The 26,201-nt window shown below is 33.9% G+C and overlaps 2 protein-coding genes and 2 non-coding genes across 4 annotated transcripts; 2 read left to right on the top strand and 2 right to left on the bottom strand.

Annotated features, from left to right (window-relative positions):
* Positions 1 to 1,284: 1,284 nt before the first annotated feature.
* Positions 1,285 to 1,388, top strand: LOC120135052. The gene has a single exon (XR_005517219.1). It is a non-coding gene; the product is annotated as a small nucleolar RNA snoR69Y (small nucleolar RNA).
* A 196-nt stretch (positions 1,389 to 1,584) lies between these two features.
* Positions 1,585 to 1,672, top strand: LOC120135060. Its single transcript, XR_005517220.1, has one exon. It is a non-coding gene; the product is annotated as a small nucleolar RNA snoR53Y (small nucleolar RNA).
* An 8,566-nt stretch (positions 1,673 to 10,238) lies between these two features.
* LOC120134548 lies at positions 10,239 to 11,562 on the bottom strand. Its single transcript, XM_039150982.1, has 4 exons — positions 11,108 to 11,562; positions 10,921 to 10,992; positions 10,683 to 10,836; positions 10,239 to 10,574 (listed from the first exon to the last, which is right to left on the bottom strand). The coding sequence occupies exons 1-4, from the start codon at positions 11,560 to 11,562 to the stop codon at positions 10,239 to 10,241; spliced, it is 1,017 nt and encodes a 338-aa protein (XP_039006913.1).
* A 13,672-nt stretch (positions 11,563 to 25,234) lies between these two features.
* Positions 25,235 to 25,820, bottom strand: LOC120134539 (protein DEHYDRATION-INDUCED 19 homolog 3-like). The gene is made up of 2 exons (XM_039150970.1): positions 25,645 to 25,820; positions 25,235 to 25,434 (listed from the first exon to the last, which is right to left on the bottom strand). Exons 1-2 carry the CDS (start codon positions 25,718 to 25,720, stop codon positions 25,235 to 25,237), a joined length of 276 nt encoding a protein of 91 aa, XP_039006901.1. The 5' UTR covers positions 25,721 to 25,820.
* Between the last annotated feature and the right edge of the window lie 381 nt (positions 25,821 to 26,201).

Below are 26,201 nucleotides of genomic sequence, written 5' to 3'. Positions count from 1 at the left end.
AATTATATATTTTTAATTAAGTTCTTATTTTACTTGATAAAAATAAATTATATATGTATATATTTAGGTCAAGATAAATGAGTTTTAACCTAAAATATTTCGTCTAGTGAAGATTCTCTTCAACCAATTTGGATAGGATATAGATGGAGGATTTCAATTTTTAAATAAATTCCAGTATACTAAAAATATGACTCGATCTGACACGTTATTAAGTTTTTATGCTATTAAAGGAAAAAGATTTGTTATATTAGTATAAAATTAGAAATATATATTTTATGATTATAAATTTATGAAAATACATCAAATTTATTTAGTTGTAACTTGTGACATAGTCGGTTAATTTTATTGTTTAAAATTGAACAAATAAATTAGGTTAATTGGTCAAGTTGTTCATCTTTATTCCTCATATTTCCTTAAATCATATGTTCTAAACTTACTAAGAACGTTTCAGTTTCTTCTCCTATAGTTTCCTCTTTTTCCTTCCCTCTAAGTCAGATTAAGCTTAAATTTAGAATTTTAAAAAAAGGTAAAGTACACAATGGTCCCTAACTATAGGGTGTTAATTTGTTGAATTTATCAACTATTAAAAGTTACAAAATTATCCCTTGACTATAAGATGTTACTTTGTTGAGTCCACAACTATTAAAAGTTACAAAATGATCATTTGACTAATCATTATGTTTCAAACTTATTATTTTCTGATAAAAATTAACAGTTTTCTGAGTTGGATATTAACATGCTGATTGAGATATGATAGTCCTTTGAGATTTTAAGATTAGATTTTATTATGTCACAGTCAGTATGTTAATGTTTATATCAGATTACTATCAATCTTTTAATGAAAAAGACGAATTTGGAACATAATAATAGTCAGGTGATCATCTTATAACTTTTAATAGTCGAGGGACTAAAAAAACATCCTATAATCAAATGATCATTTTGTAACTTTTAATAGTAAGAGAACAAAAAAAACATCTTATAGTTGGATGATCATTTATGTACCAAAAAAATTGATATCTCCCTTTGTCACGTATCTTCGGGTAAACATGTAATTAAAATAAAAGAAAAAGGGTATTTCTTGAAAACGGAAACTATTCGGCCAGTCAAAAACCCTAGGCCTTCTCATCGTCTCCTTTAAAATCCCTGGCTGCCCTTTCTCACTCGCCCCTCTGATATGCGATACTCTGCTTCTCCTCTTTGTTTCTTACCGTTTTTTCTTTCTCAAAGAAGCTTTCAATTTTTTTTCTGAATAGGCTTGCCTTGTGTTTCTACTTTTTGTGTCATAGAAAATTTGCCGATGATGATAAATGTTTATCCCAGCTCATTATGAGACCTTTCTGTAAGGTCTGGGAATTGATTCTTAATCCAACATTTATCTGAGTCTCTCTTCGATTTTCTTTTTATGTTTTTTCAACCTCCAAAATCAACATCCTTAAAACTTTACCCTTTTGGTGAAGAATTATATGTTATTCTCATCCGTTTTCATTTCTATTAACTCCCAGCAATTTCGATTTTTTTTTCTATTTTGTTTAAAACGCGTATAAATTTAGTTCTAATTGATATCATTATTTGTGCTTGATAAAAGTTCCCAATGATGCTTGAAATTTTTAAACCATGCTAATGCTGATAATCCTGTGATTATACAGTGTCCTCGATTTCTTCTGAGGGAACTTTAATTTTTTGTTTTTTTATAATACAGAGAAAAACCAAAATTAACCAGAGAGCATAGCTTCCCTGTCAACAAGCATAGCAATCTACGTCGGGGGATGGTTGAAGGTGACGATTCCGAGATCTCTCCCTCTTGCAAAGGCCGCTAGTCAATCAGCTACAGAGTTAGATTCACGAGGAACATGATATGTTTTCACCACCCATTCTCGCTGCAGCAAATCACGAATTAAACTAACAACCGCCCAGCTTTGGTCCACACTATCATTACTCGTCCAAGCTCTAGCACAATCAGATTCCAAGACAATTCTTCTGTACCCAAGTTTCCAAGCGTGAACAAGAGTCATGAATGGCCCACAATTCTGCCTTTAGCCGAACAAATGCCTAAACTACGAGCGAAACCAAATATCCATCTGCCGTGATTATCCTGTAAACCCCCCCCCCCCTTGCAGCAGCCATCCTCGGCATCCCCCTAGCGCTCCATCTGCATTTACCTTTACCCAGCCCCTGGTCGGTTTGCACCACAGCTTCTCACTTCGATTAGCCCCACTTCGGTTCACTTCATGAATCCCATTCGCCATCAAGTCCTTTTTCAAACGAACGCTCCGCACCACCACATCCTCATAGTCCATATAATTCGGCTGGAAAATAAGATTGCACCTGTGTTTCCATATGTTCCAACAAACAATGGCAAAAAGAATTTCCCAGCTCCTAGAATCAATCGCGAAGTCTCCCTGGCCATTTAAATTCTAGATCAACCACTCTCGATGAGGCATAGACAAGAACCTTTGGAGTTTACTGCCATGAATAAATCTACGCCCTAAATGAATCATCCACTCTCGATGAGGCGTAGACAGGAACCTTTGGAGTTTACTTCACTTTCAAAACACGAATCCATAATTTATTTTCCCCGCCCACAAGTTGCATCCCGATCTCTTAGCCACACAAAGTGCCTAATCAATTTCTCCAAATCATTGTTTTGAAAACCGGACCAGACCGGCCGGTTCAACCGGAATCGTTGCCTAATCTGATTTAATCTAGACCGGTTGAATCGCTATTAGTAAACCGGTCGGAACCGTTGAACCGTTCAAATCGGACCGGCTGAAAACTAGAAAAAACCGGGAAAAACCGTCAATTTTGTTTTGGTTTTTTTTTTTAAAATTAAACCAAACGATGTTGTTTGTTAAACGAGCCAAGTCGAACTCGAGTATTGTTGAGCTCGACTCGAACTTGAAAACTTTAAAAGTAAGCTCAACTTGATTCAAACTCACGAGCTAAAAATTATGAAGTTTAACTCGAACTCGAAATATAATATTGAAACTTGAACTCGAAAAGGCTGAACTCAAAAAAATTTAGAAGCTCGATTCAAGCCTAAAATTCGAGCTTCATTGAAGTGAAATAATAGTTTACTCAATGCTTACCAAAAGGCTCCATGATTTTGAATGTCAAATTACCTTATTATTTATAGAAGTTAGTTGGGATGATCTTCTATGTTTCTTAGCCACGTGTGATTGTTTTTAAAAAAAAAATTAAACCAAACAATATCATTTTGTTTGATTTTTTAACCCCAAATTTATTTTTTAATTATAGTTATATAATTATATTTATTATTTAATATGTTTTACCTTAAATATTATGTTGTAGTTAATTTGAATCATTTTGTTTCACTTGATTTTATTGTTTTTAACTTATATATGTTATGACTTGCTTTGAATATGAATTGTGATATAAAAAATTATTTTTTATTAAATATTTTTAGTATTTTTATTTAATTTTTTAAATAATTATGACGTCGTCCGATTCTTCCGACCGGTTGAACCAATAAACCGGTAGCATGGCCGGTTCGCTAACCTGTTCTGAAAACCATGCTCCAAAGCATTAAAAACACCTTCTAGCAGCCAAGTTGATTGCATTGCATAGTACAGTATTACCTGAAGGACTACCTTAGCCAGTGTAATACGGCCCGCAATAGAAAGAGTCTTCGCCACCCAACCTACTAAACGTTTCTCAACTTTCTCAATCAAGTATTTGTGCGTTTCCTTTGTCATCCGTCCATGCAAAAGTGGAACTCCAATGTACTTACCAAGATTCGTTACCTCCTCAAACCCAAATCCCTGAGCAATCATACTTCTCATATTAGATTCACAGTTCTTAGAGAAGTAAATTTACGTTTTAGAAATACTAACTCCATGTCCCGAGAAAGCACAAAATCATTCCATCACCTCCTTAATAACCACTACTTGATCTAAAGATGCTACGGCAAAGAGCACTAGGTCATCTGAAAAGAAGAGGTGAGAGATTCCAGGGCCATTTTTAGACAGATGAATCTGCTTCCACAAACTATTAGCAACTCGATGGTTGATTGCATGAGACAACCTCTTCATACAAAGAACAAAAATATAAGGAGAGAGGGGTCCCCTGGCGAGTACCTCTCGTTGGTGAGAAAGACTGAAACATTACCATTCCACAACAACTGCATAGACATGGAAGTAACACATGCCATAATCCATCTTACAAAGTGGATAGGCAATCCTGCATCCATAAGAGTTTCCATTAAGTTCCACTGTCTATCATAGGCTTTTTCGAGGTCCACCTTGATAGCCATCCATGTCTGCCTATCATTCTTACAGTTCATAGAATGGATTACTTCTTTGCCAAGATAACGTTATCAGTTATATTCCTGCCCTGAACAAAGCTGACCTGATTCTCGGACACCCACTCTGGCAAAAAGGGCTTCAAATGTTTAACCAGAATCTTGGTGATAATCTTATACGGGACCAAGCACAGACTGATCGGGCGGAACTGAGAAAATTTTTCAGGCAACTCAATTTTAGGGATAAGCACTAAAAGAGTTCTTTTCGCCCCATCTGGTAAAATTCCGTTTCCGAAGAACTCTTTAACAAAGCGAACGACATCTTCTTCCATTGTACTCCAATTCTGCTGAAAGAAACCTGCTTGGTAAACATCAACCCCTGGAGCTTTCAACGGGTCCATCATGAAAAGTGTACTACGAACTTCCTCGGAGCTAACTGAGCTTGTTACCACATTAAGGTGATCCGCAGCAAACTGTTTAAAACCCCCTACGAAATTCTGCTGTAGCATTCTGATGAGGCTCAGAAACAAACAACTGTCGAAAAAAGTTTACTGGTTATTTTAATTACCAATAAAAGGGACAAATTTGATCACTGGTTATTTTCCTAACAAATGTTTTTATTATTGTTATCAGTACAACTTTAGGTCAAATATTTTTTTTTATCAAGAATAAGAGAAAGAAGATATTTCAAATTTTTATTGGGTTGGTTGAATTGAGATATTGAATATGATTTGAAATTTAGAAAAAGAAGATATTGAATATGTTTTCAAAGTATCGAAAATTTAAGGAAAGTTTCGAAACTTTTTGAGCGTTTGGGAAAGTTTTGAAACTCTTGTAGAAGTTTCGAAACTTTTGGTCAATACTTGTTTAAATGGATAGTTTTTTACATTTTGAGAAATATAAGACTTTGAAAATTATTCTAAAGTATTTGAATGCTATTTTAATATAATTTGAACTTAAAAGATTCATTTTAAAGATTTGACAAATTTTAGGGACTTAAAATTAATTTTACAAAAAATATTATATTTAATTTTATATCAAAATCATTTATATTTATCAATCCCCCCTTTTTGATATAACAAAACATTTTTGTAAAAATTTTCTTGATTCAAAATTTGTCATAAAATTTTCACATTATATATCATTCAAATTTTCATTTAACTCCCCTTTGAAAAACAATTTGAGGATATAAAATTTTAACCAAAAATTGATATAAAAAATGACAAGTTTTTGATATTATTCTCCCCTTTTTTGTTAGATAAACCATTTAGCTTCAAAATAGAAGAGAAGATTAGAGCATAATAAGCCAAAATATACGAAATAATGATCCAACATATATCCAACATAATAGGCCAAAATATATCCATTGAAAAATAACCAAAAATATTAATTATAAGCATAAATATGAAATCCAAAATATCCAATATAACTAGAGTATACGACATAATCAAATCATCCCAAAATATGAAATCCAAAAGAAAACCAAGATAATCATAAGCATCCAAATGCAAAAATAGGAAACCAACTATCCTAAACGCAACATAAAGTAAAATAATCAATCCTCATCATCATCACTAGTCTCATCATCATCATTCTTTGGATAAGAAGAAGGACCGGGAAGGGATGAAGATTCAGGAAACGAGCCTCCAAGGCACCAAGATGAGCATCCATGCACCAAGATGAGCAGTCATGTCATCAAAGTGGTGACAGATATCAACGAATTGATCGACTATGTAGTCGTAAAGCATCTCCATAATGACGGGAGGACGAGCAATAATCCCATGGGCGACATCAACTCTGGGGTCTTCTCCGGCTTGATCTTGACGTATTCAAACCCATTCACCTCTGATAAAGTCATACATGATTTTATGAGCGGAGGTAAAGTTGATATTGCTCGAAAGTCGGTGTCATAAGAAAGGTTAACCCGACACTTGGTGATGGTGTGACTAAGCATACAAGCGTAAGGTAAGGATCATTTAGACCATAGACCTTTGGAGATGGTATTGACAAGCTCAGTAAAAATGATATGAGTGAGGTGAGGACAAGCTTGAGAACGAAAATGATAAATCCACCAATAGTCTAAGTTGCACATACGAGTGGCTTTTCTACCCGAAGGCGGAGAAACCAAATGACAAGAAGGTGCAAGAGGCATTATTCAAAGGATAAAATAGTGGGATTGTGACCTTGAAGAGGAGCAATGTAGATGTGAGCATTCTCATCGCAAGGATCATCACAAGGAATTCCTAAATCATTGGCTATGGATTGAACGATAAGCTCGATAATTTGACCCATGAGATAGGATTGCATGGTAATGACTTTTGGGTTTAACATCGAGGAGGAAGATTTGGATTAGGTTCTTCATGACTAAGAGCAGCTTTATAGAAGAAGGCTCGAACAAGATTATGATAGATGAACATTAAGAATATGCATAAGATCATGCCATTACCAAGAGTAAAGGGCTGAAGAAAACTAAAATTATAAATGTTTGAGAAATTCTTCATCAAATTTACGTTCCGGTCGAATTTTTCTTTTACGGTAATGTTGGTGGAACTTACGACGATTTTCATTGGATTCAAAGCAAAAGGACTAAAAGGAGTTCGGCGAAGAGGATGAAGTACAACTTCTAGGGCGCTTAAGGGAAGTTTTGGGAGCCATTTTTTGGAGACAAAAACAGTGGGTAAGGAAGGTAGAGTTTTGTTCAGGAATTTTGTCAAACAGGTTATAGACACACTTAAAAACGAGGATTCTAACAAAAATACAAATTAATAGCCTTCCTGCAAGTAAAACACACATATATATAATACCAATTAACAACCCAATTCCAGCAAAATTCAAGTAATTTTCATATATTTACTCAAAAAATTTGAAATCGTACTTTACACATTTTTTAAAAAATTTTGACGAAAATCATGAAATAATCAAGATAATCTATGGGCAAGGCATTTAATCAATATAAACTAACTTGATTTTGAGTGAAAGAATAATTATACTTAAAAGGTTTAAGAAAATATTTTGGAACAAAATGGGTTCATGCGAAAAAAATATGATTCAAAGGGTAAATAAAACAAAAGAAAGACAATGGATGATTACCGAAGACACCACAATTACCGGCGAACGGACGGAGACCACTAGGAACGACAGGTGAGTGACAGGGATGAAGGGTTTTCGGGATTTGAAGGAGAGGGATGAGAAACTTGAGTTAGAAACATAAAGGGTTTTGAAAAAATAGGTTTAAAATCTATTTTAAAACGAGGCTGCGTGACAAGTTTCGATACTCTTAAGGAGTTTCGATACTTTGGAGGTAGTTTCGAAACTTTTGAAAAGTTTTGATACTTTTTAGCAATTTTTTGGACAGTTTTGATACTCTTTAGGAGTTTCGAAACTTTATGAAAAGTTTCGATACTTTTTAGCAATCTGTTTTAGACAGTTTCGATACTCTTCGGGAGTTTTAAAACTTTATGAAAAGTTTTGATACTTTAATATAAGTTTTGAATCTAATCATGCAAAAAATGCAATTTTGCTAATTTAAAGTCCTAATTTCAACCAAAATATAATTCTAACATAAATGAAAGCATTGAAAAGTTAGAAAACATATAGAACCCCAATAGAAGCTATATGACATAGATTTAAGCACTATCTTCATATGCATGAACACATTAACTCACAAATTTGCATGCATAGTCAAATTTAAGGAGTACAAAGCAACCCTAAAAAGGTCATGAAATGACATATATAACTCCCCCTTAATTTTTGCATTGGATAACCATATAAAATCACTCAAACATGTATAAAAAGCAATTTTAAGCTAAAAACTTAATTAAAATCATAAAAACTCAAAAACTTGAACTAAGGCCTAGGGAATGCTAGAAAGCCCTAGCTCTCTCCTAAGTCTCCAAAAATCTTTCTTTATATAAAGTATTGGTGAAAATATCAACTATTTGATACAAAGTATCAACATATTCCAGAACTAAATCTTCCTTAAGTGTATGATCTCTAATTAAATGATTCATAATTTCAATATGTTTAGTTCTAGAGTGTTGGATTGGATTTTTAGTGAGACAAATTGCACTAGTATTGTCACACTTAATTGAATGATACCAACATCAATTCCATAGTCTAAAAGTTGTTGTTTCATGCATAAAACTTGTCCACAACAACTACCGGCCGAAATGTATTCTGCCTTAGTGGTTGATAATGCAACGCTATTTTGTTTCTTAGAAAACCATGAAATTATCATATTTCCTAGTAATTGACATGCACCAGAGGTGCTTTTTCTGTCCAATTTGAAACTTCCAAAATCCGCATCTGAGAAGGCATGCAAGCTAAAGTTAGAGTCTCTAGGATACCAAAGTCCTAAAGTAGGAGTATTTTTAAGGTATCTAAAGATTCTCTTAATGGCATGTAAATGAGATTCCTTATGACAAGATTGATATATAGCACACAATCAGACACTAAACATAACATTCTTAGAGGAGTGGCTTGAGGTTTCACATTCTCCAAGCCAAACTTCTTGAGCATGTCCCTTATATACTTAGCTTTATTGATGAAGATACCATCCTTTGATTGATTTGGAGTCCCAAGAAGAATGAGAGCTCCCCCATCATGCTCATCTTAAATTCAACTTGCATCAACGTAGAAAATTCTTGTCAAAGAAGATCATTAGTAGCACCAAATATAATATCATCAACATAAATTTGTACTACTAACATGTCATTCTTTGTTATTTTAATGAAAAGTGTAGTATCAACATTCCCCTTAGAAGAACCTTTTTTCAATTAAAAAATTTGATAGTCTTTCACACCAAGCTCTAGAGCTTGTTTCAAACCATATAAAGCTTTTGAAAGTATGAAAACTTGGTTTGGAAATTTTGAATCTTCAAAACTAGGAGGTTGTTTAAGATACACTTCTTCATTAATAAATCCATTTAGAAAATCACATTTGACATCTATTCGATAAAACTTAAAATTATTAAAACATGCAAAAGTAAGTAATAATCTAATGGCTTCCATTCTAGCTACGGGAGCATATAGCTCATCAAAATCATTTCCCTCTTCTTGAATGTAATCTTGAGCAACTAGTCTAGCTTTATTTCTCACTATGTTACCACTCTCATCTAGTTTGTTTCTATAAACCCATTTAGTATATATAGTAGACTTATTACTAGGCCTTTTAACTAATGTCCATAATTTACTTTTCTCAAATTGATTTAACTCTTTTTGCATAGTCATAATCCAATGTTCTTCATTTAATGCTTCTTTAACATTCTTAGGCTCTATGCATAAGATAAATGCAACAAAACTACAAACATTTTCAAGAGAAGATCTAGTTGTTACCCCTTTGGATGGATCACCCAAAATTTCACCACCTTTGACATAGTTGTACTCCCTTGAATATGAGACCCTCTTTAAGTTCAAGTCAACTTCAACCGCCAATTTAAAAGTAAGCTCAACTCGATTCAAACTCACGAGCTAAAAATTATGAAGTTTAACTCGAACTCGAAATATAATATTGAAACTTGAACTCAAAAAGGCTTGAACTCAAAAAAAATTTAGAAGCTCGATTGAAGCCTAAAATTCGAGCTTGATTGAAGTGAAAGAATAGTTTACTCAATGCTTACCAAAAGGTTCCATGATTTTGAATGTCAAATTATCTCTATTATTTATAGAAGTTAGTTGGATGATCTTCTATGTTTCTTAGCCACGTGTGATTGTTTAAAAAAAAAAATTAAACCAAACAATATCATTTTTTTATGATTTTTTAGCCCCAAATTTATTTTTTAATTATAGTTATATAATTATATTTATTATTTAATATGTTTTACCTTAAATATTATGTTGTAGTTAATTTGAATCATTTTGTTTCACTTGATTTTATGATTTTTAATTTATATATGTTATGACTTGCTTTGAATATGAATTGTAATATAAAAAATTATTTTTTATTAAATATTTTTTATATTTTTATTTAATTTTTTAAATAATTATGACGTCGTCCGGTTTTTCCGACCGGTAGGACCGGTTCGACCGGTTGAACCAATGAACCGGTTCGCTAACCTGTTCTGAAAACCATGCTCCAAAGCATTAAAAACACCTTCTAGCAGCCAAGTTGATTGCATTGCATAGTACAGTATTACCTGAAGGACTACCTTAGCCAGTGTAATACGGCCCGCAATAGAAAGAGTCTTCGCCACCCAACCTACTAAACGTTTCTCAACTTTCTCAATCAAGTATTTGTGCGTTTCCTTTGTCATCCGTCCATGCAAAAGTGGAACTCCAATGTACTTACCAAGATTCGTTACCTCCTCAAACCCAAATCCCTGAGCAATCATACTTCTCATATTAGATTCACAGTTCTTAGAGAAGTAAATTTACGTTTTAGCAATACTAACTCCATGTCCCGAGAAAGCACAAAATCATTCCATCACCTCCTTAATAACCACTACTTGATCTAAAGATGCTACGGCAAAGAGCACTAGGTCATCTGAAAAGAAGAGGTGAGAGATTCCAGGGCCATTTTTAGACAGATGAATCTGCTTCCACAAACTATTAGCAACTCGATGGTTGATTGCATGAGACAACCTCTTCATACAAAGAACAAAAATATAAGGAGAGAGGGGTCCCCTGGCGAGTACCTCTCGTTGGTGAGAAAGACTGAAACATTACCATTCCACAACAACTGCATAGACATGGAAGTAACACATGCCATAATCCATCTTACAAAGTGGATAGGCAATCCTGCATCCATAAGAGTTTCCATTAAGTTCCACTGTCTATCATAGGCTTTTTCGAGGTCCACCTTGATAGCCATCCATGTCTGCCTATCATTCTTACAGTTCATAGAATGGATTACTTCTTTGCCAAGATAACGTTATCAGTTATATTCCTGCCCTGAACAAAGCTGACCTGATTCTCGGACACCCACTCTGGCAAAAAGGGCTTCAAATGTTTAACCAGAATCTTGGTGATAATCTTATACGGGACCAAGCACAGACTGATCGGGCGGAACTGAGAAAATTTTTCAGGCAACTCAATTTTAGGGATAAGCACTAAAAGAGTTCTTTTCGCCCCATCTGGTAAAATTCCGTTTTCGAAGAACTCTTTAACAAAGCGAACGACATCTTCTTCCATTGTACTCCAATTCTGCTGAAAGAAACCTGCTTGGTAAACATCAACCCCTGGAGCTTTCAACGGGTCCATCATGAAAAGTGTACTACGAACTTCCTCGGAGCTAACTGAGCTTGTTACCACATTAAGGTGATCCGCAGCAAACTGTTTAAAACCCCCTACGAAATTCTGCTGTAGCATTCTGATGAGGCTCAGAAACAAACAACTGTCGAAAAAAGTTTACTGGTTATTTTAATTACCAATAAAAGGGACAAATTTGATCACTGGTTATTTTCCTAACAAATGTTTTTATTATTGTTATCAGTACAACTTTAGGTCAAATATTTTTTTTATCAAGAATAAGAAAAAGAAGATATTTCAAATTTTTATTGGGTTGGTTGAATTGAGATATTGAATATGATTTGAAATTTAGAAAAAGAAGATATTGAATATGTTTTCAAAGTATCGAAAATTTAAGGAAAGTTTCGAAACTTTTTGAGCGTCTGGGAAAGTTTTGAAACTCTTGTAGAAGTTTTGAAACTTTTGGTCAATACTTGTTTAAATGGATAGTTTTTGACATTTTGAGAAATATAAGACTTTGAAAATTATTCTAAAGTATTTGAATGTATTTTAATATAATTTGAACTTAAAAGATTCATTTTAAAGATTTGACAAATTTTAGGGACTTAAAATTAATTTTACAAAAAATATTATATTTAATTTTATATCAAAATCATTTATATTTATCAATCTCCCCTTTTTGATATAACAAAACATTTTTGTAAAAATTTTCTTGATTCAAAATTTGTCATAAAATTTTCAAATTATATATCATTCAAATTTTCATTTAACTCCCCCTTTGAAAAACAATTTGAGGATATAAAATTTTAACCAAAAATTGATATAAAAAATGACAAGTTTTTGATATTATTCTCCCCTTTTTTGTTAGATAGAACCATTTAGCTACAAAATAGAAGAGAAGATTAGAGCATAATAAGCCAAAATATACGAAATAATGATCCAACATATATCCAACATAATAGGCCAAAATATATCCATTGAAAAATAACCAAAAATATTCAGTATAAGCATAAATATGAAATCCAAAATATCCAATATAACTAGAGTATCCGACATAATCAAATCATCCCAAAATATGAAATCCAAAAGAAAATCCAAGATAATCCAAGATAATCATAAGCATCCAAATGCAAAAATAGGAAAACCAACTATCCTAAACGCAACATAAAGTAAAATAATCAATCCCATCATCATCACTAATCTCATCATCATCATTCTTTGGATAAGAAGAAGGACCGGGAAGGGATGAAGATTCAGGAAACGAGCCTCCAAGGCGCCAAGATGAGCATCCATGACACCAAGATGAGCAGTCATGTCATAAAAGTGGTGACGGATATCAACGAATTGATCGACTATGTAGTCGTAAAGCATCTCCATAATGACGGGAGGACGAGCAATAATCCCATGGGCGACATCAACTCTGGGGTCTTCTCCGGCTTGATCTTGACGTATTCAAACCCATTCACCTCTGATAAAGTCATACATGATTTTATGAGCGGAGGTAAAGTTGATATTGCTCGAAAGTCGGTGTCATAAGAAAGGTTAACCCGACACTTGGTGATGGTGTGACTAAGCATACAAGCGTAAGGTAAGGATCATTTAGACCATAGACCTTTGGAGATGGTATTGACAAGCTCAGTAAAAATGATATGAGTGAGGTGAGGACAAGCTTGAGAACGAAAATGATAAATCCACCAATAGTCTAAGTTGCACATACGAGTGGCTTTTCTACCCGAAGGCGGAGAAACCAAATGACAAGAAGGTGCAAGAGGCATTATTCAAAGGATAAAATAGTGGGATTGTGACCTTGAAGAGGAGCAATGTAGATGTGAGCATTCTCATCGCAAGGATCATCACAAGGAATTCCTAAATCATTGGCTATGGATTGAACGATAAGCTCGATAATTTGACCCATGAGATAGGATTGCATGGTAATGACTTTTGGGTTTAACATCGAGGAGGAAGATTTGGATTAGGTTCTTCATGACTAAGAGCAGCTTTATAGAAGAAGGCTTGAACAAGATTATGATAGATGACATTAAGAATATGCATAAGATCATGCATTACCAAGAGTAAAGGGCTGAAGAAAACTAAAATTATAAATGTTTGAGAAATTCTTCATCAAATTTACGTTCCGGTCGAATTTGTCTTTTACGGTAATGTTGGTGGAACTTACGACGATTTTCATTGGATTCAAAGTAAAAGGACTAAAAGTAGTTCGGCGAAGAGGATGAAGTACAACTTCTAGGGCGCTTAAGGGAAGTTTTGGGAGCCATTTTTTGGAGACAAAAACAGTGGGTAAGGAAGGTAGATTTTGTTCAGGAATTTTGTCAAACAGGTTGTAGACACACTTAAAAACGAGGATTCTAACAAAAAAATGAATTAATAGCCTTCCTGCAAGTAAAACACACATATATATAATACCAATTAACAACCCAATTCCAGCAAAATTCAAGTAATTTTCATATATTTACTCAAAAAATTTGAAATCGTACTTTACACATTTTTTAAAAAATTTTGACGAAAATCATGAAATAATCAAGATAATCTATGGGAAAGGCATATAATCAATATAAACTAACTTAATTTTGAGTGAAAGAATAATTATACTTAAAAGGTTTAAGAAAATATTTTGGAACAAAATGGGTTCATGCAAAAAAATATGATTCAAAGGGTAAATAAAACAAAAGAAAGACAATGGATGATTACCGAAGACACCACAACTACCGGCGAACGGACGGAGACCACTAGGAACGACGGCGAGTGACAGGGATGAAGGGTTTTTGGGATTTGAAGGAGAGGGACGAGAAACTTGAGTTAGAAACATAAAGGGTTTTGAAAAAATAGGTTTAAAATATTTTAAAACGAGGTTGCGTGACAAGTTTCGATACTCTTAAGGAGTTTCGATACTTTGGAGGTAGTTTCGAAACTTTTGAAAAGTTTTGATACTTTTTAGCAATTTTTTTGGACAGTTTTGATACTCTTTAGGAGTTTCGAAACTTTATGAAAAGTTTCGATACTTTTTAGCAATCTTTTTTGGACAGTTTGGATACTCTTCGGGAGTTTTGAAACTTTATGAAAAGTTTTGATACTTTAATATAAGTTTTGAATCTAATCATGCAAAAAATGCAATTTTGCTAATTTAAAGTCCTAATTTCAACCAAAATATAATTCTAACATAAATGAAAGCATTGAAAAGTTAGAAAACATATAGAACCCCAATAGAAGCTATATGACATAGATTTAAGCACTATCTTCATATGCATGAACACATTAACTCACAAATTTGCATGCATAGTCAAATTTAAGGAGTACAAAGCAACCCTAAAAAGGTCATGAAATGACATATATATCTCCCCCTTAATTTTTGCATTGGATAACCATATAAAATCACTCAAACATGTATAAAAAGCAATTTTAAGCTAAAAACTTAATTAAAATCATAAAAACTCAAAAACTTGAACTAAGGCCTAGGGAATGCTAGAAAGTCCTAGCTCTCTCCTAAGTCTCCAAAAATCTTTCTTTATATAAAGTATTGGTGAAAATATCAACTATTTGATACAAAGTATCAACATATTCCAGAACTAAATCTTCCTTAAGTGTATGATCTCTAATTAAATGATTCATAATTTCAATATGTTTAGTTCTAGAGTGTTGGATTGGATTTTTAGTGAGACAAATTGCACTAGTATTGTCACACTTAATTGAAATGATACCAACATCAATTCCATAGTCTAAAAGTTGTTGTTTCATGCATAAAACTTGTGCACAACAACTACCGGCCGAAATGTATTCTGCCTTAGTGGTTGATAATGCAACGCTATTTTGTTTCTTAGAAAACCATGAAATTATCATATTTCCTAGTAATTGACATGCACCAGAGGTGCTTTTTCTGTCCAATTTGAAACTTCCAAAATCCGCATCTGAGAAGGCATGCAAGCTAAAGTTAGAGTCTCTAGGATACCAAAGTCCTAAAGTAGGAGTATTTTTAAGGTATCTAAAGATTCTCTTAATGGCATGTAAATGAGATTCCTTATGACAAGATTGATATATAGCACACAATCAGACACTAAACATAACATTCTGTCTATTTGTGGTAAGATAACGCAAAGAACCAATCATTGACCTAGATAATTTAACATCTACACATTTACCTTCCTCATCTTTGTTAAACTTTGTTGACTCAGGGGAGTGGCTTGAGGTTTCACATTCTCCAAGCCAAACTTCTTGAGCTTGTCCCTTATATACTTAGCTTTATTGATGAAGATACCATCCTTTGATTGATTTGGAGTCCCAAGAAGAATGAGAGCTCCCCCATCATGCTCATCTCAAATTCAACTTGCATCAACGTAGAAAATTCTTGTCAAAGAAGATCATTAGTAGCACCAAATATAATATCATCAACATAAATTTGTACTACTAACATGTCATTCTTTGTTATTTTAATGAAAAGTGTAGTATCAACATTCCCCTTAGAAGAACCTTTTTTCAATTAAAAAATTTGATAGTCTTTCACACCAAGCTCTAGGAGCTTGTTTCAAACCATATAAAGCTTTTGAAAGTATGAAAACTTGGTTTGGAAATTTTGAATCTTCAAAACTAGGAGGTTGTTTAAGATACACTTCTTCATTAATAAATCCATTTAGAAAATCACATTTGACATCTATTCGATAAAGCTTAAAATTATTAAAACATGCAAAAGTAAGTAATAATCTAATGGCTTCCATTCTAGCTACGGGAGCATATAGCTCATCAAAATCATTTCCCTCTTTTTGAATGTAATCTTGAGCAACTAGTCTAGCTTTATTTCTCACTATGTTACCACTCTCATCTAGTTTGTTTCTATAAACCCATTTAGTATATATAGTAGACTTATTACTAGGCCTTTTAACTAATGTCCATAATTTACTTCTCTCAAATTGATTTAACTCTTTTTGCATAGTCATAATCCAATGTTCTTCATTTAATGCTTCTTTAACATTCTTAGGCTCTATGCATAAGATAAATGCAACAAAACTACAAAATTTTCAAGAGAAGATCTAGTTGTTACCCCTTTGGATGGATCACCCAAAATTTCACCACCTTTGACATAGTTGTACTCCCTTGAATATGAGACCCTCTTTCCTCTAGAGTTAAATTCTTAAGGGCTTCTTGAGTTTCCTCATTCTTTATTTCTTTTAATGATGATTCACCAACTTCATTTGAATTTAGGATACATGCATCATCATCAACACAAGAATCTTTCTTCGGAAGGGGATTATCGTAAAAAACAACATGTATGGACTCTTATACTACTAGAGTTCTTTTATTAAAGACTTGATAAGCTTTAGAATTTGAATAATAGCCAAGAAAAATTAGTTTATCACTTTTTGCATCAAATTTGCCAAAATTATATTTTCCATTATTTAAAACAAAACACTTGCATCCAAAAGGATGAAAATAACTAATGTTAGGCTTTTTATTTTTGAAAAGTTCATATGCATTTTCTTTAAAATATGCCTAATCATTACTCTATTAATCCCATAACAAGCGGTATTTATGGCTTTCACCCAAAAATACTTTGGCAAATTGTTTTCACAAAGCATGGTCCTCGCCATTTCTTCTAAAGTTTTATTTTTCCTCTCAACAACTCCATTTTCTTGAGGGGTTCTAGGGGCTGAAAAATTATGGCTAATTCCATTAGAATTACAAAATTCACCAAAACCAAGATTTTCAAATTCGGTTCCATGGTCATTCCTAACACTTGAAAATGAGCAACCTTTTTCATTTTGGTTTGTTTTAGAGAAAGTGTGATGAAATTTTCCAAAGTTTCATCTTTTGTACTTAAGAAAATAACCCATGTGTATCTAGAATAATCATCTACCAAGACAAATGCATATTGTTTTCCACCCAAGCTAGTAGCTTTAATAGGTCCAAAAAGATCTATATGGATCAATTGTAAACTCTACTAGATGATACATCATTTAGCTGACCTTATTCCCATATGTAATGGGGTGAGGTAGAATAGTAGGCTAGCCCCCAACGCCAGGCTGAGAGCAGCTTCCGTGGAAGACCTTCTAGATGATACATCATTAATAGGTTTAAAAGAAGTTCTTTTGTGTTTTCCCTTAGCACATGCATCACAAATTTTATCAAGATCAAATTTTATCTTAGGCAAACCTCTTACTAGATTACCTTGAACATATTTTTGTAAAACACTCATACTAGCATGTCCAAGTTTCCTATGCCATAACCAACAATCATGCTCATCCTTAGCAACCAAACAAACATTTGAAATATCAATATTATCTAAATTCACTATGTAGATATTTCCTATCCTATAACCAACAAACATAATCTTATTAGATGCAATGTCAACAATTTTGCAACCATTAGACTCAAATAAGACATTGTATCCCTTATCATATAATTGACTAATACTAAGTAGATTATGTTTTAACCCATTAACATACAAAACATTTTCAATAAGTATGAAAGAGTTATTACCAATAGAACCAATTCCTTTAACGTGACATTTTGAGTTGTCTCCAAAGATTACTACTCATCCACTTTTAGCTTTAAGCTCCAAGAACCGACTCTTATCATCAATCATGTATCTTGAGCATCCACTATCAAGGTACCATGAATTTAAACTTTTTTTGTGCCTTGTAGCAATGCTCCACCTTAGAATCATCCTCTATGGCCATGAGACACAAGTTGGTTTCTTCTTCATCTTCATCATTAGAGGACTTATCATCACTCCATGTAGCTACATGTGCCTTGTGTTTCTTCTTGGAGGATATTTTCTTATTAAATTGTGGGCATTCACACTTGACATGCCTGAGATTTTTGCACTCATAGAAAATAATGGGATCATTCTCCTTGGATTTATTTTTGAAGCCGTCATTCTTTTGTTAGACTTAATGAATCTCTTGAATCTTTTGGCAAACATTTTTATTTCTTCATCTTCATTTGAGTCACTCTCTTCTTTTATAGATTTGAGAGCAACACTAACATTTTTCTTCTTTTATAATTCCTTCTTTTCCTCGTCTTTATTCTCTTGTTCTTCTTTTTTCTTCACCATCATCCCATGAGTAAGCAAAGACCAATGAGCTAATCTAGATTGAGACTCTTTAGATTATTTTCTTCAACAATATCGATCTTCTTGGATGGGAAGACTATAGATCATCTTCCTAAGAAGGTTCTCATTAGGAATGATTTCTCCAAGGCCTTTGAGACCATTGACAATAACCAAAAATTGACAGGACATGATATTAATATCCTTATTCAATCTCATATTGAAGTTTTCATAATTATGATTGAGAAGACTAATCTTAATTTCTCTTACCTCGTTAGTTCATTCATGAGAAACTTCAAGTTTGTCTCAAATATCTTTAACATTGGAACAAGATGAAACTCTCCAATATTCATCGGGCCAAGTAAACAAAATAGAATGTAAATCGTCTTTGCATTGAGTTGGAACAATCTTCTCTATTCCTCACTCCATTAAGTTATCGGTCTAGTTAGAGTAGAATGTCCACTCAAGATGATGCTCTAGGCTCCCAAATCACTAGCTTGGATGAAAAGCATCATCCTATTCTTCCAATAAGCATAGTTGACTCCATTGAAGAAAAAAGGCTTGCTGATAGGTTGAGAATCATTGATGTCTTCAAAGCTTGGTGTAAAGGTCATGGATGACTTGAATAATGACTTGACTCTTCTAGGATCTTCTCAAGAGGTGTTAAAACTTTCCAATGAATCTGACTCTGATACCAATTGTTAAGTCAATCGAATCAATGGAATAGTCATGAGAGGGGTGAATTGGCAATTAAAAAAATGATGGAAGTTTTTTGCAAGAAAATAAAAATTGACACAAGTAATTTTAGAGTGGTTCAACTTCTTCAATGAAGTCTACATCTACTACCTTAGATTCCACACTAAGGATTTCAACAAGTCCACTAATTTGTTCTAACTTTTTACGATAAGGTGTAACCTTACAACACACTTAGACTTATACCCGAAAGTCTCAAGTGTACAACGTTTCTTAAGAAGAAATTACAAAGAAACAAACTTTTGAATATTCTCACAAGATAGCTTAAACCGTTGACATAAAAATGGTACTACCTACTACGTTTATCATGAAAACCTTGTTTTGTCTTACTTTTGTAACACCCATAACCCGTATAATTTTACCTATATAGATTATAGATGTTATCCAAATTTCTAAAAACCATTTCTCAATTTGTTCGCGATTTAAAATTTATTTTCTTAAAATGGTAAATGATATTATAAAAATATCATATCATATAACTCATATTTCGTTGTAACCAATTTAATTCGAAAGATTTTTTTATGAATAGTGAATAGTGGCGATGAACAGTGGGGGAATCGGTTCCCTGTTGGGGGGAATCGGTACCCAAAATCATTCGGGAAATTTTGCTTTAAAATGTTGTTACTGTTCATGCTACATTAACTTCCGAAAATACATATAAATTCATAAAAATTAACCTTTATCACTATAACAATTTCCAAAATTTATTCAACAAAATAAATTTAACATTATCAAATTACATGCCACTATCTAAAATCAAATTCCATCTTAGGATGTCTTACTAATATTGAAATATACCTCTCGATGCTTGATATCACTTTGAACTCTTTATTCCGCTTTTTACCTACGCGTGAAAATCATCACACGTTAAGTATATACTTAGTGAGGCAATTAAAACATTTAACAGTGCAATACAATTCATGCATGATTTTCAATATCAAAAATCAAATTTCCATAAAATCATTTTACTAACATATCCAATATTTTACCATGATCAAAATAATATAAAATCTCTTACCATTTATCCCATAAGCTCGTAAGCTTATTTTACCAAAATACTTACCATTTAAATTCCATAAGCTCGTAAGTTTATTTTTCCAATATACTTGCCATTATTCCGTAAGCTCATAAGCTTATTTGCATGGTTACCATTTATTAACCAATAAAACATAATCCATAGCCAATAGCCCAATATTAAACCTGAAGGACCTTGGGTATTCAAGTAATATTTGCATCGTAGTGCTACACATAAGGTCGTGCCCACCATATACACCGAAGTGTATTACACATAAGGTCGTGCCCACCATATACACCGAAGTGTATTATAAACCTGCAGCTGCTATACTCTATGGCATGCCAACTAAACCCTGTCCCTCAATGACTTATTTGGGCATATAGTCTACTTTATTCGATCCATCCATGGCAAAGTATATTATCAAATTTAACATTGGGCAGTTCATACCCGAAAATATTCATGGTAAAATATCATATTTTTCATGATCAATGCATTTTAATTTCATACTCTGACATATCAATGTCAATTTATAAAAAATGATATAAAATCATGCCGATATAAACAAGGTCGACTTATCGCAAGTCTTCCTTATGATGTATAAAACATCCATGTATAATTTCATGCATGTATTGCACTCACCTTGACACTTTATATCTTACAAAATATTTGTGCCTCACTATTGTCCACAATATACCCTTTTTATACTTGACTTGCTTCGATTGCAAATCAACCATGATCTGTATAAATCACAAATTTATAACAATACATATGTTAATATTGTATTAACATAAAATATCCCAAAATAATTCCATAGTATATTTGATACTCATTAACTATCAAAATACTTAATACTTAATAATTTCCTTTTAACATTGGAACCAACTTTTTCAATTTACACAAAATGGTCCTTCACCATTTTATCACTTAGAATTTCAATACAAAAATTCCAGTATTGAAATTATTATCAACCAAGTACACAAAGGAATAATTACAATAACACTCCCAACAATTTGAAATTTTTATTACAATCACCAAACTTTCTAAAATTTCCATATTCTGACAACTTGCACTACCTTTAAAGAATCAATATTCTGTACTAATATACACACTTTAATTCAATTCCGTTTATTCCGTTGAAAACTAGACTCGAATACGAATCTATCCATATAAAGAACTCCTTCTAATTCATCTTGTACAATTTATGATGAATTTTGAAAGTTGACCAACATAATATGTTTTGCAGAATCTGCTGTCCGATTTTTCTGACCTTTCCTTGGTTAAAAATTCATTTTTATTCACCTTGAAATTGATCCCCATTTATTTTAAACAAAACTAGATCGATATATAAACACAAATATATAAAAATAATCTCCAAATTATTTTTATATAATTTCTGGTGAATTTTCGAACCTACTGCCAAATTCAGAATCTAACTGTTTCTTTTAACTTCATCCCTAGGTTCTTCATCAATTTTCCAAAATTTATGAATTTATCCCCAAATTTTCAAAACTTACGAAATGGTCCCCAAATTTTTCTAAGGCATATAGAATACTTCCTTCATCATTTCCAACTATATAATTTTTCCATAATTTTTCTCACTCAAACCATTCATGGCCGAAATTTAAAGAAAAAGTTTTAGAAAGATTAATTAAAAATTTTGAGACTGGGATTTTTGATGTAACTACAACCATGCAACCAATGGTCGTATTTGGGTTCTATGGAACAAAAGCATTAGTTGTTCTGTCATTTCATGTTATGATCAGAGTGTTTCCATTAGATCAACCTTTGGGGGTAAGTCCTTTTGCATTACTGCAGTTTACGGTTTCGATGAAGGTAGTCTTCGAAAGCACCTATGGGATCAGCTAAGGCTTATGGAAAGTATAGTTGGAAATGAGCCATGGTTGATAGGTGGTGACTTTAATGTCACTCTCAATTCCTATGAAAGCTCTATTCCTGTTAATGCAGCTGCGAGAGGGGACATCTCCGATTTTCAAAATTGTGTGGATGTGTTAGGCCTCTCTAACCATCCTTTTATGGCCCCTTATTTACATGGTCTAACAAGCAGCAGAGTTCGTTTTTAGCCCGGAAGCTCGATCGTGTCCTTATCAATCGGTTTGGTTTGGTTCTTTTGTTGACTCGGAGGTTGAATTTCTAGCTCCTGGAGACTCTGACCACTGCCCTGCCTTTGCCTGGTATATAAGTCTGCACCATTCTCTAGACCGAAGCCCTTCAAGTTTTTTAATTTTTGGACTCTCCACCCTCGGTTTATGGATGTTGTTGAAGAATCTTGGCAGGTTCCTTCTTCAGGAAACCCAGCTCAGGTTCTATTTTTGAAGCTCAAGAGATTGAAGCGCTGTCTCAAAGACCTTAATAGATCTCATTTCAGTGACATTTCTGGTTTGGTCAAGGAAAAGAGGGAATAACTCCAAAATATTCAATTGGCCAATTTAGATCCTGGTGCCTCTGGCCAGGATGTTAGTTTGGAATTGGAGACTGAAAAAGAATTGAAAGCCCTTGAAAATGCTGAATTGCTCTTTTACAAACAGAAAACAAAGGTAAATTGGCTCAAGGAGGGTGACCCAGGAACCAAATTCTTCCATTCCATGGTGTCTAGTAGAAGGAAGAGTAACACCATTAGAATGCTTTATGATCAAAATGGAACCAGACTGGATACTTTCGAGGACATGGCTAATGAGGTGGTTAGGTTTTTTAAAAATCAGCTGGGTATGGCAGACTCATGTGTCATTGGTTCAAGTGTCAGCACCATTAGAAATCTTCTTGGTTATTCGCTCCCTTTGGAGGTTGCTGGTTTTCTCTGCAGTGAGGTCTCTGACTTGGAAATCAAGGATGCTATTTGGGGGCAAGGGAATGATAAATTCCCTGGCCCTGACGGCTACAACCCCTTTTTCTTCAAGGCTGCATGGTCAATTGTTGGTGAGGACTTCAAGAACACAATTATGTTTTGTTTCAATAAATCCTTTATTCTCTCTTCTTTTAATGCTACTGCTATAGTCCTTGTGCCTAAGATCCCTAATCCCAGTTCTATCACAGATTTTAGACCTATTTCGCTCTGCTCGATTATCTACAAGACAGTGACTAAAATCCTTGTTATTCGGTTATCTACTGTTTTCTCTGGCATGGTTTTATTTAATCAAACTGTTTTTATTAAGGGAAGGAATATAGTTGATAACACCCTTCTAGCTCAGGAGATTGTTAGGGGATATGCCAGGAAAAATAATTCCCCAAGATGTGCCCTGAAAATCGATTTACAAAAAGCGTTTGATTCTTTAAATTCGGAGTTTGTTGGCATTATTCTTTATTCTTTGGGGTTGCCAAAGAGATTTATAAATTGGATATGGGCATGCTTCACTAGCCCCAACTACTCAATCGTGCTTAATGGAAGTCTTGTGGGATACTTTAAGGGGGCTAGATGTGTTAGACAAGAAAATCCTCTTTCTCTCTATCTCTTTGTCCTAGCTATGAATGTCTTATCTAGCTTGTTGAACTTGGCTGCCATGAATAGGATTTTCCAGTTTCATCCTAGATGCAGGAAGATAAAACTTACTCACTTGTGCTTTGCTGACGACCTCCTCATATTCTGTAAGGGCATCATTGATTCTATTGTGGTGTGCAGTCTGTCCTCGATTTGTTCTATTCTTTATCTGGATTGAAACTGAATGCTAATAAATGTGAGTTGTTCACTGCTGGAATTTCCCCTGTTCAGTGTGATATTATTCAGGAGATTACGGGATTTAAGCAAGGGATCCTCCCCGTGAGATATCTTGGAGTTCCCCTCGTGACAAGGAAAATTTCAATAAATGGATGCCAAGGTTTAATTGACAAGATAAGAGCCAGGCTTAACACATGGGCTAACAGACATTTAAGTTTTGCTGGTAGATTGCAACTTGTTAGGTTTGTCATTTTCAGCATAGCAAATTATTGGTGTAGGCATGCGTTTCTTCCCCAAGCTGTAATTAAGAAAATTGAACAACTATGCTCCTGTTTTTTTCTGGAAAGGGGCTGACATGTCAGCTAGAGGTGCTCGAGTGAGTTGGAAACATGTTTGTTTAATGAAATCAGAAGGGGGTTTGGGTATCGTTGGCTTAGAAGACTGGAATAAGGCCTGTTAAGGGCTCTTGATCAGGAAATTATTGGCCAATGATGGATCTCTATGGGTGGCTTGGGTCCTCTCTTATGTGAATAAGAACATGGATTTTTGGCAAATGCGTGTCCCTGTTAACACCAGTTGGAGCTTTAAGAAAATCTTGGGAATGAGACCTGCTGTGTCTCAACTATTCGTTGGTTCTGTTGTTGATCTCAACACTCGGAAAATTTGGGAGGAGCTGCGTATTCCAAGCCCCAAGTTTGGTTCCCAGGTCGTACACCCAAGCAAAGCATCATCTTGTGGATGGCCATTTTAGATAGGCTTCCAACTCGTACTAGATTATCTCGATTAGGAGTGAATCTTGAAAATGTTAACTGCTTATTTTGTGGCTTGGTCACTGAGACTAGATGTCACCTGTTCTTTAGTTGCTGCTTTGCGAAGGGCTTATGGGGCAGAATTCTTTCTCTATGTGGCATTGTTCGCGACGTGAGCAACTGGGATGAGGAGTTTACTTGGGCTGTTCAGCTTCTTAGAGGGAAGTCCCTTATTGTTCAAGTGATGAAGCTTGCTTTTGCAAGTCATGTGTATTGTATTTGGAGGGAGCGAAACGCCAGACTGTTTGGAGGAAGGGGTCGAAGTGTGGGTGAGCTGCTGAATGACATCCAGGAGATCATTCAAGTTCGATTCCAAGGATGGTCCAACAGCAGGGCAGACACGAGGAATGTTGCCCTTTGCACGAGCTGGGGTATTTCGATTTAGCTTTCTTTCCATTGTTCTGTTCTATTTCTAGTTGTGTTATTTGTGTTTATGTAACGTTCTATTTGTAGCGGGTTTACCTGCTTTCTTGGATAATGAAATGGAATTATCCAAAATAAATAGAAAGGCAGTGATGAATTTGAACAAAAAAGGAGAGAAATACCCCGTTCGTAGCCTCCATTGGATGTTCATCATCAATGTGACAGCACAAGACAACAATATCGAAATACTCTGAACAAAAAGGGCATGAAAATTCCTGTCTTATATCATCTTCTCCATCTATTTCTTCAAACCCAATAAACACATCTGCATTTTGAACCCATTTACAAACATTAAATCATTTATAATTAAAGGAAAAAAATCTTCTTAAAAATCTAATATTCCGGTAACAAATTTAAATCAGGTTACTACCTTCTCCTTCATTTTCCACCATACACAGAGAAAAGAAGATAAAATATTTATGTATTTAACCGCAAAATGGAAATACAAAAAGAAGATGGGATATTTAAAGCTTACTGGATCGTGATTGAATAGCTGATTGGTGTCTCTTAGAAGCTGAAGAAAGACGAACAGCCCATGAATCGGCATCCATTTCTAAAACACCCTCTTTTTTTCCAATCCAAAGAGTAAAATATAATTTCAAGGAATTGAAACTTGAATTCTTTTTAGCTCTGATCTTGGGTTTTGATGTGAGTAAAGAGGAGGAAGCTAGTTGGGTATTTGGGTTTTGATGTCAGTAAGAAGGAAAGAGCCGTTTGTTTTGTTCCTCTCTGGGGTTGACTTTCATCGAAAAGAAAAAATTTCTAGCATAAAGTATTGATATTTTCTAGGATAAATTACAAATTTACACGCTTGACTTTACTCTTTATACAATTTCACTCACTGTATTTTTAGTTTTTCAATTTAATCACTAAATTTTAATATTATTTATGTTTTGGCCACTAAGCCGTTAAATAATTAAAGGTGTTATGAGATAATACACGACATCAAAACGACATCGTTTTGAAAAAAAACTAAATTTCTACCAAAACAACCGCATTTTGCATTGTGGGGTCTTTAGGAGTAGCACATTG

Source organism: Hibiscus syriacus, unplaced genomic scaffold (assembly GCF_006381635.1).
Source record: "Hibiscus syriacus cultivar Baekdansim isolate YM2019G1 unplaced genomic scaffold, ASM638163v2 tig00001818_pilon, whole genome shotgun sequence".
NCBI classification, from domain to species: Eukaryota; Viridiplantae; Streptophyta; class Magnoliopsida; order Malvales; family Malvaceae; genus Hibiscus; species Hibiscus syriacus.
The sequence above is the reverse complement of the archived record's forward strand: the minus strand, read 5'-3'. Positions and strand labels throughout refer to the sequence as shown.